This window comes from Netta rufina, assembly GCF_964035555.1.
Source record: "Netta rufina genome assembly, chromosome: 11".
Lineage (NCBI taxonomy): Eukaryota > Metazoa > Chordata > Aves > Anseriformes > Anatidae > Netta > Netta rufina.
Window position 1 is genome coordinate 3115783 of NC_140134.1, and position 15194 is coordinate 3130976.

Below are 15194 nucleotides of genomic sequence, written 5' to 3' on the forward strand. Positions count from 1 at the left end.
ACACTTGAAACTGTTTAATAGCATTGTCTCTTAGTATACTTCCCTAAAAAATTACTGGCAGAAATCAGCTCTATACTTCAATAATCAAACTTATTTTTGTGTAGAACTCCTCATGGCCGAAGAGAATTACTTTCAAGCAACTCGTTGGCAGTACAATCTGTGCTTTGCCACTCCTCAGCTGTGGAAGACGCATCTGACCTATTTCTGCTCATGATTCCAGGTCAATTGTGATTATTTCAAAAACAGATTGTTTGCACCAACTAGGTTAAAGCTACTATCTTAAAGATAATTGGACTGGTATGACTCAAAAATAAGCCATGAAAGGAACATAATACAGGATACCCCAAAGTTATTAAATATAATGATCCAGAGCAGTTATTGGATCATAATATTTACTAATAACTACAAGATTATAATGAAAAATAATATATATTATTAGATAATAAGGGATTATATCCCTTACAATATTCCCACTGTATTTCCATGTCTTGTAAAGAAAACTATGGATATCATAATTCACAGAAGTCTCTAGTTAACAAATAGATATGACAAAAAGACAGTAGAAATCATAAACTGACTGGTGTTCCTCACCTGTTCTTCTATCTTTTTCTGCAGTCGCTGAACTCTGTATGAAAGCTGGATATTTGATACAAACCGCCGAATATTCTGAAATCTGCGCCTGGCAAGCCATGCACGGGCATATTTCTGAAGGATCACAGCCTTGTGTTCTTCAAGCATCTTTAAAAGAAAACATTTACATATGTCTGTAATTATCTGTGGCTCAATCAGCATCAAGTAAAGTGTTCTGTGAATCTACACACATTTCTATGCTTCTGTCAGAGGTATCAAAGTACTAAAATATTCAGACTGCACACACAGAAACCAGACTCTTAGTTCTTAAGAACTCTTAGCAGTTCAGAGATTATATCTAAACTACTGTGTAACGATACTTTTACAGAAAATGTATAGAAAAAGAATAGAAGATATGAGTACCAGACATGCAAAAGGTAAAGTAATAGGGATCACTGCCCTTGTCTCCATCTTTCTTATAGATCAGTAGCTGTTTCCAGCTACTGAAATAAGAATTTTTAACAGGCTGTACCTTCCGGTATTTTTTTCTTGCTAGAAATCCTCTTGTAAAAGCTTGAATTGTTACAGCAGCCACATGGATGAGCTGGCAAAGTTTACGGACCAGGTAACCTCGGCAATATTTCTGAATAATTATAGCTGCCCATGTTTGCTTCAGAGCTCTTGCAGTTATGGCTTGCCTTCAAAAGACAAAGATCACTTAGATCACATTTGATTTCTCATGCTCATTCCCTCAGCCAGACAAATCACACAAAAATAGTTTGGTTGGCAGTGAATATCATGTAGAACTATTTCCTTTTAGTGAAACACACAGATTTTAGTCTTACTTCCATGACAACAGTTGCAATGCAACCAGTTTATACTAACAAAAGCAAAGTTGTATCAACCAAGTATAAGATGGAGGTGCAATTGGGACCAAAACAATGAAGGGTCCCCTAAAGGAGGTGGGTGTATTTACTTAGTATCTTGTTCCATTTAGGTTGCTCCTGGAAGGAAAAGTTACCACTTTTCCATACTACATATGGCCAGATCTCAACTCAAGTGCCATGGTCAATCCCAGCTCGTAACTGCTGGGTGCTAATTAAACCCTGAACTGGGGGAGAAGATTCCAACAGCAATTTGAGAGTCTTGTATATGTTTGTTTTTTTCTGGATTTCATGTGAGCTGATAGCTACAATGGCTGGGGTGTCCTCCTTACAGGCCACATGCACAGAAAACAGAACATGCAGCTTACTAAAGCTCAGTAAACTCACATAGCACTGGCTTACTTCAGGGTGATAGTTTCTAGAAGCAGAAGATACTGACAACAGGCATCCACCACCTAAAACACAGCTTTTTCTTCAATGAAAATGGAGTAGGGGGAGCAGCCCACAAACTTTCATGTCTTTTTTCACAAGCAATTTTCTGATGGTGTCTTTCTGAAAATTTCAAAGGCTAGATACAGCCATCTCCCTCCTCCATCTGCTTTTTGAATGACTCGTACTATTTCTTGGCTGCACAATGCCTCTTAATAATTTGCACAAACTAATTTGTAGATCCTTGCAAGCTGATTTTCCTTTCTGCTTCCTGATTTCTTCTCTGGCTCTAAAGCTAAGCAGTAACCCTAAGCCAACTACTGGGTCACATATCACTAGTTAAAGACTAAGCTCCTCACAGGTAGACAGACCTCTCAGGAACCTGGCAGACATTTGAAATCTGCTAAATTGCCTTTCTTCTCATCAGCCAAACAACCTGAACTTTTTCAAGTACATCATTACAATAAAGAGGATAAAAATACAATCCGGATTATTCTTACGTAAAAATTACACTTCCAAATTAGTGCTGGGTATGAGTTTGACCTTCTAGATCCCTTCAGGCATGCCCTGAAAACAAGCTAATTTATCAGCCAAAAATACCGTACAGTCCGCTGCCCACGGAAATACTGCTGTATTGTAACAGCTGCTTGTTTTATGCGAAGAAATTTCTTCCGTTGCAGCCAGCCTCGAACGCTCTTTTGGATCATGATGCATGCATGTCTCAGTTTATCTGATCGTAGCTTTTCTAAGTAAGCAACCTGTCCTGCTCTGAAGAAAATTTTTGTTCTCCCAAACTGATACTGGTTAGGATCCTGAAAAAGAAAACGATATATTAATTTTTTATTCTGTTATTGTAGACCAAACACTCTATTCCTTTTATAAATCGTCACTTTAACCAACCTATTCTGAAATGACGCGATCTTGCCAAATACGAATATCCTCTCTGTCTTCATTACATACAAGAGTATATGACAGAGGGGAAAGCCAGAAAGCAGGAAATAAACAGATTAAAAGGATCAAATTAAAAGGAGGGTCTGGACTTATCATTAAGGTCTTGAAAGCAATGTCTTCATCCCTTTCAGAGGAATTCGGTTCCTTGGACTTAAAGCTACCTTTGGGTGCACATCTAGCCTTGAATCTGTGAGCTCTCAGAGCAAAAGCTCAAGGAAGAAGCAGCTTTTATGCTCAGGCTCTCACTCTTGGACTCTGCTGGAGCTAGGCTGCAAGTACACCAGTGTTTGGTTTTGTACATCCCTGAATTACAACTCAGTTCTGACATACTGACTTGAATCACTGGCTTGACTTGGACCTGTGTCATCAATACAGACTTGTCTAAAAAACAGGAATTATGCAATTGTGCCTTGTCAGTGAAGTGATGGCCTCTGCTTATTCTTGGTGTTCCCCAAAACCTACAAATTATTGAACTGCAGACACTTCTGAGATGGAAGGTAGTGAATAAATGCTAATATATAGCTCTGTGTTGTAGAGACATGACAGAGGAATGGAAAAAAATATATACATATTCAAGGACGCTCAAAACACAAAAAGCAATCAGGTATTTCTAAAACTACAAGCAAGAGGACCCAGGGTTTTCAGTTCTATATTGGTGGGGAAAATAAAAAACACATTACAGTAAACCGAACAGTAAACACAACTTGCTTAACCTGTTTACAAAGGCCCTGTCAAATACTCTGTTGGGAAAGTGTTTTGGTTTCAACACACAACATGCAAAATAGCACTTTTTTAGAACAGTTCTTCAGTATGCTGTGTAACACCGTTGTGTGCATAAAGTTCTAGTACTGGTAAATGCAAATCATTTACTACTTACTAACTTGCAGATATAGGTAGAGTATCTGTCATTTAAAAAATGAAGATATTAAGCACAGAGAGATGAAATCATCTGCCTATGGTCACATCATGACTCATGAGGTCATAGACTTGCAAGCCTATGTTCTACACACTAAATCAAGAAAGATAGTAATAACGTAAGTGTGTTATTCCCGTTTAAGTTCCTGTACTACGCTTGGGAAAAGAGACCTTTAATTAACAGCAGATGCTACAATGCATAATGGAACAGTGCACACATACTAACCTGGATTAGCCGCTGCAAAACAATCTTGCAAATCTGCTTCTTATCATTTAAAGACAGTTCTCGCTGTGTCATAAGAATGCTGTAACGGCTGAAAAACTCAATGTAAGTCCACCTGGAAAATAAAAAGGTAGCAAAATGCAATTTGTTTTTTTAAAAAAAGGTAGTGTGGGTTTTTGGTTATTTTTTTGACTTATGGAGACCAACTGCTATACCTACCTGGATGGATAGCTCTGTGCACTAATTCGAATAGTTTCTAAAACACCACATGCTCGCAGTTGCTGAGCCACCCTTTTTGAGTCAAACCTAAAAAAGCAAAGTTATGTTTTACATTTTTGCTGAGCTTGACATAATAATGAAAACAATTCTACTAGCTGGAATTCTATTTCTGCTCATAGGACACAGGGCTCCCCTTTTTTTATATATATAGTGACTTACTCCTTATCCCATACAAAAAAAAAAAAAAAAAAAAAGTATCTGGCTTTTCTTTTTGTTCCTCAAGAAGCTCCTATCAGCAAAAGGCAATTGTGCTTAGGATAAAACAAAACAAAACAAAACAAAAAAACAACACAGAAATAAATTCTCTCAGCAATCTATTGGGAAGTAACTCTCTCTAGGTATTCTTTATCACACCAAGAAATTTTACTCAAGAATACCTTGGTTTAAAATTTCTAACAAAAGGCATGGAAAGGCCCTTTCCAGTTCTGGACCAGAGTTGCTAGGCCCACAAAGCACTAAGCTAGTGCCGATCCAGTACTAGCAAAGAGATGCCTGTGGCTCACAGAAGACTGTGTTGTACTTTCATAAACTTACAGTATGTTTTTGTGGTCTAATTCACACATAGTTTTACATTATCAAAGCTGTTTTCCTCCTCACTGCTAATACACAGAACAATCAGGTCTCAGCACAGGGATAGTGAAAGTTGTTATGTTTTGCACGGAGAGATTTTGTCTGGCTCCAAGAAAATGAGCTAATACTAATAAAAATTCAATTAGAAACACAGCAATGTTTGCCTCTTTCTCAGTTATGACAAAGGCGTATATTTCATTTGTCAGTATGTTACCTTTCAATGGAAAGCTGTATACCTGAAACTAAAGAGCTTCCACAAAACAAACCAATAGCTGCATCAAGGCCAACTCCTACTTACTCCCACTAACTCCTACTGAGTTGGTGGTTATCAACTAGACACAGGAATTATGCAAACACAACTATCGAGCATGCATGACTGTATTATAAGAGTAAAATGAAATAAACTTTCGTTTGGCTTTTCTGACTTCTAATGTTATAAATATTTCTGTGGACATAAGTGAAGATCATAAAAAAACGGCAGTGGCTTTTATTCCCTAAATATGAAGGGATACTAGTCCATACTACACAGAAATAACAAGTATAGAAAATATCTATCAGTTTAAAAGGTAAGACAACCTTTTCCCCTAAATGTTATGACAAATGCACAAACATTAATATCTAACTTGAAGATCTTCATCATAATAAGGAATTTATAAGATATTAACAATTATTACTGAATTACTACTATTTTTGTAAGATTTTTTTTTATTTCAGTTATCTTGAAAATAAAAAACATTCTGTATGGAAAGTTGTTCAACAGCAACAATGGAGCTAATGTGAAACAAAAAAACTGTGTTAATTTTTACGATAATACAACAGCTCAACACCACTAACATACTTACTCAAAAGGCTGCTTTTCATCATTTGGCTTTATGCATCGTACATAATGAGGGGTGGTTGCATTAAGTGTCTCCATAAGCAAAGACAAAGAACTCCGAAACTAGAAAATATCAGGCATAACAGTTTCACCAGTAAAACATCTACAGCTAAGTAAAAAGTCAAATCTTATGGCTTTTAATTCTTTGTTAGGTTTTGTCTGAACACAGATTTTCTTAGGGTTTAGATATTAAAAACAAGAAACTTAACAGTCATATTGTTCCTAACACTCTCCTATATATAAATTAAGCTTACCTACTTATACCCAGACCTGGAGTACTGCATTGTTACTGGTTCTTGCTGAAAACCAGATACTCCCTTGTGAACAGTACAATACAACAGCATTTTCTCAGACTACCCAATACACTTTCCTGAAACTATGAGCATCACAGAACTGTATGTTTACCCAGTACCTTACTGCCAACAGTCATCCGGAGTTGCTTGTTAGGTGGCTTGAGAACAGGTCTTGCAGATTTGATGTTTATAGTTGAACTGAAAGGTGAAATGGACACTGGATTTTCTTGAAAAAAGTTTGCGCACAGACGAAACTAAAAGTGTGGTGAAAGAATCACAGGTAAATACTGTGGAACTGCAATAACATTTAAGTAAAATTATGTTATAGTCAATGTAGAATGCAAAAGCCATCCATCTTAATGCTTAGGCTGGTTATTGCAAGACATTGAACTTGATCTTTAAGCCGCAAATAAACAACAATTTAAGAAATATTTGCAACAATCCTAAATCTATTATGAAGCATTTAGGCACTTCAAAGACAAAACTCAACAACTGTGAAGTAGGTCTGCAAGTGCAATATGAGCATATGAGCAATATGCAGTATTTCAATATGAGCAAACATGGAAATAAATACAGATTTAAACATAAACCACTTAAGTTCTGCTTCTCATGATATTTAATTTAAATGAAGAACATGTTTTTTGTCAGATAAACTTAGCTTCTTAGCAATCCTACAGCCTGAAAGGGAATGGGCCTTCAAGAAGATGGGAAATGACAAGCCCATATAAGACATTTGATATTTTCCCTGCCCTGGAATTCCTTTAAACTCTTCTGAAAAATAAACAAAGGCAGCTGTTAATGATAAGCCACCTATCAAAGCTACATATAAAGACTGTAGGGACAAAAAAAAAAGGATTCCAGAATGCTTCCAAAATGGAAGATCGAATATCATATTTAAATCTTGTATGTGATTTTGATGTTAAAAACACACACTTGAAGAATATTAATTAAAATTAGTATATGAACTGATTTATTCAACCTAAGAATAGGTATGGTTTTTTTTTGTTTTGTTTTGTTTTTTTTTTAAATATATATAACTTTTTATTAGAAAAAAGTTTTACAATCAGATCTGAATTAATTCCAATGAAATTAGGTACTCAGAAAATTAATCATAATTGATTGTTCACAAACCTTGCTCTCTTTCAAGATTTCCATCAATACTTCATATACTGTATCCCTGTTTTTTTCCAGAAATCCTTCACATTTATATTCTACCTGTGCAAAGGGATTAAATCATTAACTTCAACCACAAACAAACAGTAAGCAAAACAGTTTTTATTCTCTAAACTGTGTTGGCCAACAGTCCTTTATTAGTCCTGAATGCTTTCAACAGCTACACTATGGCAAGCATATGCACATACAGACTGCAAGTTTAGAAGCAGGACAAACTGTCAGGATGCACTATCAACTGCAATTTCCTTCTGCCTTCATTAGGAATTACTTTCCTTCCCTTTTAACCATTATTTTCTATGAAAAAATATCTCTATCTTCAAACCAAAATACCAAAAAAGGATTACTGAATTTGAAATGTAAATAACTGTGACTAAGACTTGTTAAAGACTGCAATCTTAACTATTTTATTTATATATTGCACTCATTTTCTCCTTTTATATCTTTGTGATTTATTTTTATACTCTCAAAATTATGATTTTAAGCTCTTATGTTTAAATGATGCTACAGGTAGTATTAGCAACAACTAAATTGTAAAACATACTGAAGAAGGATTATACAGAAGTTTCAAAAAAGTGTGGTTAATATTTCCTCCATGAGATTGTTTCTTTTCTGATAGAGATACTTCTAGAGATAGGGTGAAATAAAACTGGCTTGTTTACAGCCTACCTTATCAGCAAAGTGTTGAATGATGAAAGATGTGTTTGACATCCTCGGCTTTTCAAAGAGTGCGTTTTTGTTGACAAAATTATTATATAGCTTTTGAAGCCAGTTTTCATCTGTTCCATGAGGCAACTGTAAAAATGAGAAGGGAGATTTCCTTAACAAAACTCTTGTGGACTCCACTGTTTTTTTAGAACAGCAAAACTGCTTACTATCAGTACATGCTACCTAAATAATGTATCCTCAGTCAGTTAGGAGGCCTAATAGCAAAAAGGTTTTGTCTTCTCAGAATTGCCAGTGGAAAAAATAGTAAGACTGAAGATGTAGGTGTAGTGCATTCAACATGAATAGAAAGGAGCAGAAAGGAAAGCGATATATATATATATATATATATATATATTTGGATCAAAATAATTGACTTGGGGAATAATTGAACTCTATAAATGTTGATTGAAAGAGGACCATGGAGACTGTGTATAACAAATTCCTGCTCAGAGCAAGACTACCACCACCACTACAACAGACTTTCAGATGAACCCAGATCCTGAAAGTATCCAAGGAAGGGGATCCCACTGCATCTCTGCTTAACCTGTTCTAGCACTACGCTGACCACACAGTGAAGAAATCTAGTTGCTGAGTTAGCTTCTTGGCAAGAATTTAGCTCTTGGTTCTTAATTTTATAAAACAGAAACAAACAAGAATAAGTGGCTTACAATTAAAATAACCAAATAGAGAGAAAGTATTGTTTATTTCATAATGAAAATGCTTTTTCCACTTGAAAGTGAGAAAATAAAGATTTATGCACAAGCTCAAATTGTAAAAATCTTTGTATTTTTATACAAGCTCATAAATACAAGAATTTTCAAATTACCAAGCACTCTTCATCCAAAAGTTCTAAAATACCCATTTTAGCTTCAATAAGGTCAATAACAGGCTGGTTGTCATAAAAGTCTATTAAAGTCCATGGGATATCTTCCTTCATATATTCTTCTTGTTCAAGTTTAAAGACATGCTAGATATATGAAAATTATGAAAACATATGGTTATAATTAAGGCAATATATGTATGGACGTGTGTGATTGCATACAGAACATGAAAATATTTATGTTTTGTAGTACAGTATTTGTCTGTCTTGTCAGAAGTATTCGTGTATATATACAAGTTTATATATGTGTATATATACATATAGAACTACACACAAAGAAAGAACTGTTAAATGAAATGAACATACCAGGTTAAATTGCAGCTGTAGTTTTTCATTAGCATAATTGATGCAAAATTGTTCAAAACTGTTCACATCAAACGTTTCAAAGCTGAAACATGTCAAATAAAAAAAAAAGATGCAATTTTATTGAAGAAAAAAAATCCCTTCACATTTAAATAGAAATCATAATGTTCTTGTAAGACTTTGGACCTAATCTAATAATTCTAAAAAAAATAAATAGCCATAATAGTAACGATGCTTCTAAGACATTTCAAAATTTCCCTACAGGTTAATGTTACCAGACATGACAGAGCTAGAAAATCCAGATTTAAATCTAAAGGTGTCATATCGAAAGTTAAATTTAACATCACTCACACATGCACAAAAAATATTTATAGTTGCAGAACATTCCTGCTACTCAGGATGCAAAAGAAATTGCATGACTAAGACTTTTTAGTATAACAAAACCTTCCAGATTCATTAGCAACACAAACTAACAAGTGCCTTTTATCAACCTCACAGAAAAGGCACTAAGTTAATCAATAGCAGAGCATTGATCTTACTGAAGCTTAATTAATTCATTTTTTTTCTAGAGACATTCTTACCCATAAATGTCCAAAACACCAATAAAAGTATGTTGTTTGCCAGTGAATTGCAAAGCTTGGTTAATTCTTTCCACAATGAAGTCAAATAAATGAGAATATATCTTCTTTGCCAAAGCATCCCTTGCATTAACAGCTTGAGCTTTTGTCATTGGCTTTATTACAGTCTCTGAGGTAGTGATAATCTTTCGGTGGCACAACCACTGTATCATTTTGTCAAAGTTTAAATCCAGGAGTTCACAGAATATATTGAGATGACTGTCTTCTGGCTTTAAAGATAAATAAATATTATTAGATTGCACTTAATAAATATTATTAGATTATATTTAATACCTTTAATGTTGTCTAGACAGTGAAATCCTAGCATAACTGGCATCAGCCTGGGAGTTTTATTTTCTGTTCACTTAGTCTGGCAAAATCTTAAGAGCTAAAACAAGTAATGGTGGACAGAGCTACTGACATAGGAAAGAAAACAGACTGGGTGAGATACATTGGATAAAGACTTTGAAAGAAAAAGTGACTTTAATCTATGTTCAGATGTCCTTGATTTTTGACTTGTACTGGGACAAGTCTTTTTGACTTGTTGCTGGGACACATTCTGAGCAGCTTTGACAATGCTGTTCCTTTTATTCTGCAAACAGTCCCAAATGGCTTTTCTAACAGCTTTTGGGCAGAAACAGGATTCAGATAAAACATTCACTTTGTATACATACGAAGACAGATAAATCTCGCAAGTTTAGTATATACCAGATTTAATGCTGCTCTTGAGGCCCAAAATCTAGAAAAAAAATTGCTAAATGTCTTTTGGCAGAGAAAATAATAATAAAAAATGCTGTTTTCTCAGTGAGCTACTTCCTTACACTGATGGATGATCTTTCATCTCCAACAGCAGTTATTTCCACATTGCCTAAGTGTAGGATCGCTGCCAGTGTTTTAAAAATATCCATTTGAAAATCTTCCTTCAGACCTAAAAAAAAACACAATTCTTGATTATTTCAAAAATTCAAAAACAGAATTAATTAAAATAGTACAATGTTGCATTACTTGCTTTGTTGTGTAGCCAATAATTGTATAGCATCTCTGCAGACTACTGTGAAAGCCCTTGGTTCTGCCTACTTTCTGCCTGTCTGATTCAATGAGAGATTAGACAAATCCCTGTATTCCCACAACTGCCAGCTAGAGTCTCCTTTGGCTTTCACACAAGCCACATTAGGGATAAGGAAGCTTCTAATTCCACTTCCTTCACAACACATTAGCCTAAGATCTAAGCAGACTCCAACCCTTAGTGATTTTGAGAATTTATAATGAACACTATTGGCTAATAGCCATTTGTTCTTGCCTAGCATTTTAAAATAGACCGATGGTGCAGAAGACATGCTATGAAGGAAACAATTTTGATAATTACTACTAACTTTTTGGACATTTAAGAAACAATCCCCCTTTGCCCATTTCAGAGAAAAACAAATTTTAAATGCATGTAGTAGATATTTCCAATAAATTACCCAGTAAGGCAAATGTCTTCTGAGTCTCCACCATATTTGCTCTGTCATCAACTCCTTCAATAACTGTATTACCACCCATTCTTGTGTAGTTAAATTTTTCTGCACTTCCTAGAGACAAGAAGCAAAACTTGTAATGATGGAAAATTCAGGACTGGGAATAGCCAATTATTAAACTTGTAACACTGTAAAATTTAAGATTCTATCACATGCAGTGAGCTGAAGGTGCCCTTTTTCCAATGGAAATCCATGTGCCTAACTCAATTTAGTTGGCACAAATCAGTATTCCTAATGCCTAGCAATCTTAATAGGTGATCTAACTAACAAACAAGAACAAAGGTAAGTAAACATATAACTAAGACCTGGTTCTTCCAGGTGGCATTAAAGCTGCTCTGTGGATAAATGAATCAAGAATCCAAACTGTCATTATGGTATCTGCCACTACATAATTAGAATAATATTTTCAAAGACACTTGATCATGTAGTACTCAAATTACAGCCAATTTGCTCAAGTTCAAACAGGATTACTAGCTAAGCGACTTAAAAGTGCAAGTCCTGTAATAAGTCTGTGAGATTTATGCTATAAAGCACTTAACATCATAGCTTTTGAAAATTCATTCTTCAAAATACTGCATTGCAAAGGTGAAGAGTAGGTTATTTTCTTGAGACCTACCCAATTTAAGATGCTGAAATTCAGGTTGCATAGCAGATGCACACAACTGATAAAATATATGGTAATTTCTCTCATTCTCTGACTGTAAATGAAAGCAAAGAATACTGTTACAGAACGAAAACCAACAAAAAACAGAAAAACATTTGATATTCAGCTCCTGTAAAGTGGTACTGATACTTGAAGACTAAATTCCACTGCAACAGCATTTAGCAAAGGAATTGTCCATCATTAAAAAGTCACACTTTTGACTTCAGCAAGAGCTTTGAAAGTGATAAATACAGTATGCTTCATTTCCATCAATGATATGCTGAGGGTTTTTTTTTTTCCCCCCAAGGCTCTTACTCTAATGATTTCTTCAACCTGAACAACCATCTACTAATAACAACTGTCAAATACTGGAAAGAGCAACAGTGTAGGAGTGCCAACTGAAACACTGAACTGTGGTAACTCAGAAAACTCTCTTTATATACCATCTTTCAGACAGAATAATTATAGAACTATTTTCTCATAGTACTTAAAAAGTTACAATATGTCCTGGTTTCAGTTAGAACAGAATTAATTTTCTTCCTAGTAGCTGGTAGAATGCTATGTTTTGGCTTAGGATGAGAAGAGTGCTGATAACACCCCGATGTTTTAATTGTTGCAGAGCAGTGCTTATACCAAGCCAAGGACATCTCAGCCTTTCGCTCTGTCCTGCCAACAGGCAGGCTGGGAGTGCAGTAAGAGCTGGGAGGGGACAGACCCAGGACAGGTGACCCAAACTAGCCAAAGGGGTATTCCGTACCATCTGACGTCAGGCTAAACAATACATAGGGGTGGCTAGCCGGGGGGGGGGGGCCGGACTGCTCGGGGTTAAGCTGGGCAGCGGTCAGCGGGTGGTGAGCAATTGCATTGTGCATCACTTGTTTGTACATATTATTAGTAGTAGTACTATTATCATCATTGTATTATTATTATTATTATTATTATTATTATTATTATTATTATTATTATTATTTTCCTGTCTTATTAAACTGTCTTTATCTCAACTCACGGGCTTCACTTTCCATTTCTCTCCCCCATCCCAGAGAGGGAGGGGGGAGGGTGAGCGAACGGCTGCGTGGTGTTTAGCTGCCAGCCGGGTTAAACCACGACACAATACTACTAAAACACTACTAAAACTTTGTAAAAAAATAAAGCTTTGTAAAACTAAATACTTTCTTATTATAATGATCATATCTGGCACTGTAATGGGTCAGATGCAATAATCCCTGGCATTGTAAGTTTTCAGCCAGTTTTTTTTACCCTACATATTCACACTGTGTGACACAATTCACAGATTTCTCAAATACTTCTTGCACTTATATTAGGGAATCATTCCTCAAATATGTTCTCCACTTAATATAAGGAAGAACCTGGAAAAAATCAGTCCTGTGTTCTAAATGAGATTAGCTCCTCTGAAGAAAGGAAATTGAATGCTTATTAGATGTACTATTGAAGAATTTCACTTAACTATTTTCTATTTTCATATTTTCTATATGAAACCAGCATAGTTAAAGGATAACATATTAATGGCTACACTCGCTTTGACTGTTTTTATTTCACATACCTGAAAGACAACTCTAGATTTCTCAAGCAGATATGTTCTCATGTTGGCTCCAATTATTCGGTAGCTCTGGTCAAAACTGATTTCAGTGTATTTTCCAAATCGACTGCTATTGTCATTCCGTGTGGTTTTTGCATTGCCAACAGCCTACAAAAATGATAAACTTTCAGAATTTGTTTTACTAGCATCTTTCATAAGAATAAATTTCTCAAAATGTGACTCAACTTCAAATTCCTAAACTCTCATTTGCTCAAGAAACAAATTCAGCATTCAACTGTGTTGAATGAGAAGCAGGGAAATTATGTTCTCTCACCATACAGAACCTTAACCATTTTCTACTCTGATTAATAAAAGCAAACAACTTGTTCACTATTTTTCTCCTATCATCTCATTAACAGGATGTGGTCAGATAAAACTTTTGCAAACTGGTACCTCCAGAGGGCTGTTGGCAGGTGATGCAGAACCTTGGTGTTCCTGAAGCTGACCACCTTTTTCCATCAGGAACATTCAGAGGCTAAATTTCTAATTTAGATGTCTAAGTCAGTCAGCTAAAATGTCCCCTAATGATTTCAAACAAAGACATTCAGCTGCACTTGGAATTCTTTCCTTGACAGACTTGACAGATATTCCCTGAAATTTACCTCGGTTATTGGATTGGATGCCAATACTTTATCCTCCACATGTGCATTGCTGGTAGACTTACTCACAGTGGCAAAGTATCTCATAGTGTATCTCGCAGACACAGTCTTTCCAGCTCCTGATTCTCCACTTACTATAATAGACTGATTCTTGTTATTTCTAAAACCAAGTAATTAGACAGTTTAAATCAGATGTGTCTAAAATGTATGCATATATATATGTAAATAGATATAAGAATTATACATATGAAAGAAATGTATGAAAACACAACTGTGGTGAACGTGTATCAGTTCCACCTTTCATCCATTCTCTTTCAATCCGCTTTGGTTGTAACATGACATCACTAGGCTGATGTCATTGCTACTCATGCAGCTAAAACAACGTTTTATCAAAAATAAAAATAGTTATGAGTTATATAAATTCCTCAGCTGGTTAAGTATTTACTTCTTCTCTAGTTACCCATACAAAAGTATTCATAATAGCCAAAGGTAAGTACGGTTAATTCAAATTCCAATCAACACTGACTGCCACAAGACTTTAAGTGGTAATTATGGACATTAAACAACATACTGAACCTTGCCATTTGCTTGTATGCTTCTTCTGCCACAGCAAATATATGAGGATCCATGTCCCCCATGTTTTGTCCACTATATGCATGGATAATGGCATCTCCATATATTGGCAACTGCTTATAGGGGTTTATTGCAACCAAAATTATTCCTATAACCAAGCATATAAAACAGAGGTTAGTGCAATGAAAACTGGCAATGACAGTTAAACTGAATCAAGGTAGCAATGTTTTCTAAACTAGGTAAAATATCATGATCAACAGACACGTGAATACGCATACAAAAACTCCAGTGAATTTCAAGACACTCAAGGGACACATCACTCACATCATCCTGCAAACTAATCCAAGATTACTTTTTTATTTTAAAGTTTTTTGTTTTTTGTTTTTTGTTTTTTTTAAAAAAAAACTTGCATTTGACTTTGCTTACCACTATAGGTGTAGATAAGCTTAGACTCCACAAAACGAACTTTAAGATTGTGTAGAACAGCTGGTTCATGGAGATAACTAAGTGCAGTGAGATCATTTTCACCAACAAGTATGTCGGGATTTCGTAGAGGTGGCAAAGCAGCTGGATCAACAGGGTAATTAATTTCCTGA

At 35.3% G+C, this 15194-nt stretch overlaps 1 protein-coding gene across 1 annotated transcript in view; it reads right to left on the bottom strand.

Annotated features, from left to right (window-relative positions):
* Positions 1 to 15194, bottom strand: part of MYO5C (myosin VC) — a gene marked incomplete at its 3' end in the record, with an annotated part of 33870 nt that overhangs the window by 14736 nt on the left and 3940 nt on the right. Inside the window, exons 3-21 of the mRNA XM_084293116.1 lie at positions 15025 to 15190; positions 14602 to 14746; positions 14029 to 14185; positions 13391 to 13534; positions 11803 to 11884; positions 11133 to 11240; positions 10491 to 10597; positions 9634 to 9899; positions 9056 to 9137; positions 8696 to 8836; positions 7831 to 7956; positions 7123 to 7206; positions 6111 to 6245; positions 5664 to 5761; positions 4192 to 4278; positions 3976 to 4087; positions 2484 to 2695; positions 1103 to 1268; positions 592 to 738 (exon numbers count right to left, since the gene is read on the bottom strand). Of these exons, the coding sequence (XP_084149242.1) occupies positions 592 to 738; positions 1103 to 1268; positions 2484 to 2695; positions 3976 to 4087; positions 4192 to 4278; positions 5664 to 5761; positions 6111 to 6245; positions 7123 to 7206; positions 7831 to 7956; positions 8696 to 8836; positions 9056 to 9137; positions 9634 to 9899; positions 10491 to 10597; positions 11133 to 11240; positions 11803 to 11884; positions 13391 to 13534; positions 14029 to 14185; positions 14602 to 14746; positions 15025 to 15190 (2565 nt within the window). The remainder of the gene's footprint in view (positions 1 to 591; positions 739 to 1102; positions 1269 to 2483; positions 2696 to 3975; positions 4088 to 4191; positions 4279 to 5663; positions 5762 to 6110; positions 6246 to 7122; positions 7207 to 7830; positions 7957 to 8695; positions 8837 to 9055; positions 9138 to 9633; positions 9900 to 10490; positions 10598 to 11132; positions 11241 to 11802; positions 11885 to 13390; positions 13535 to 14028; positions 14186 to 14601; positions 14747 to 15024; positions 15191 to 15194) is intronic.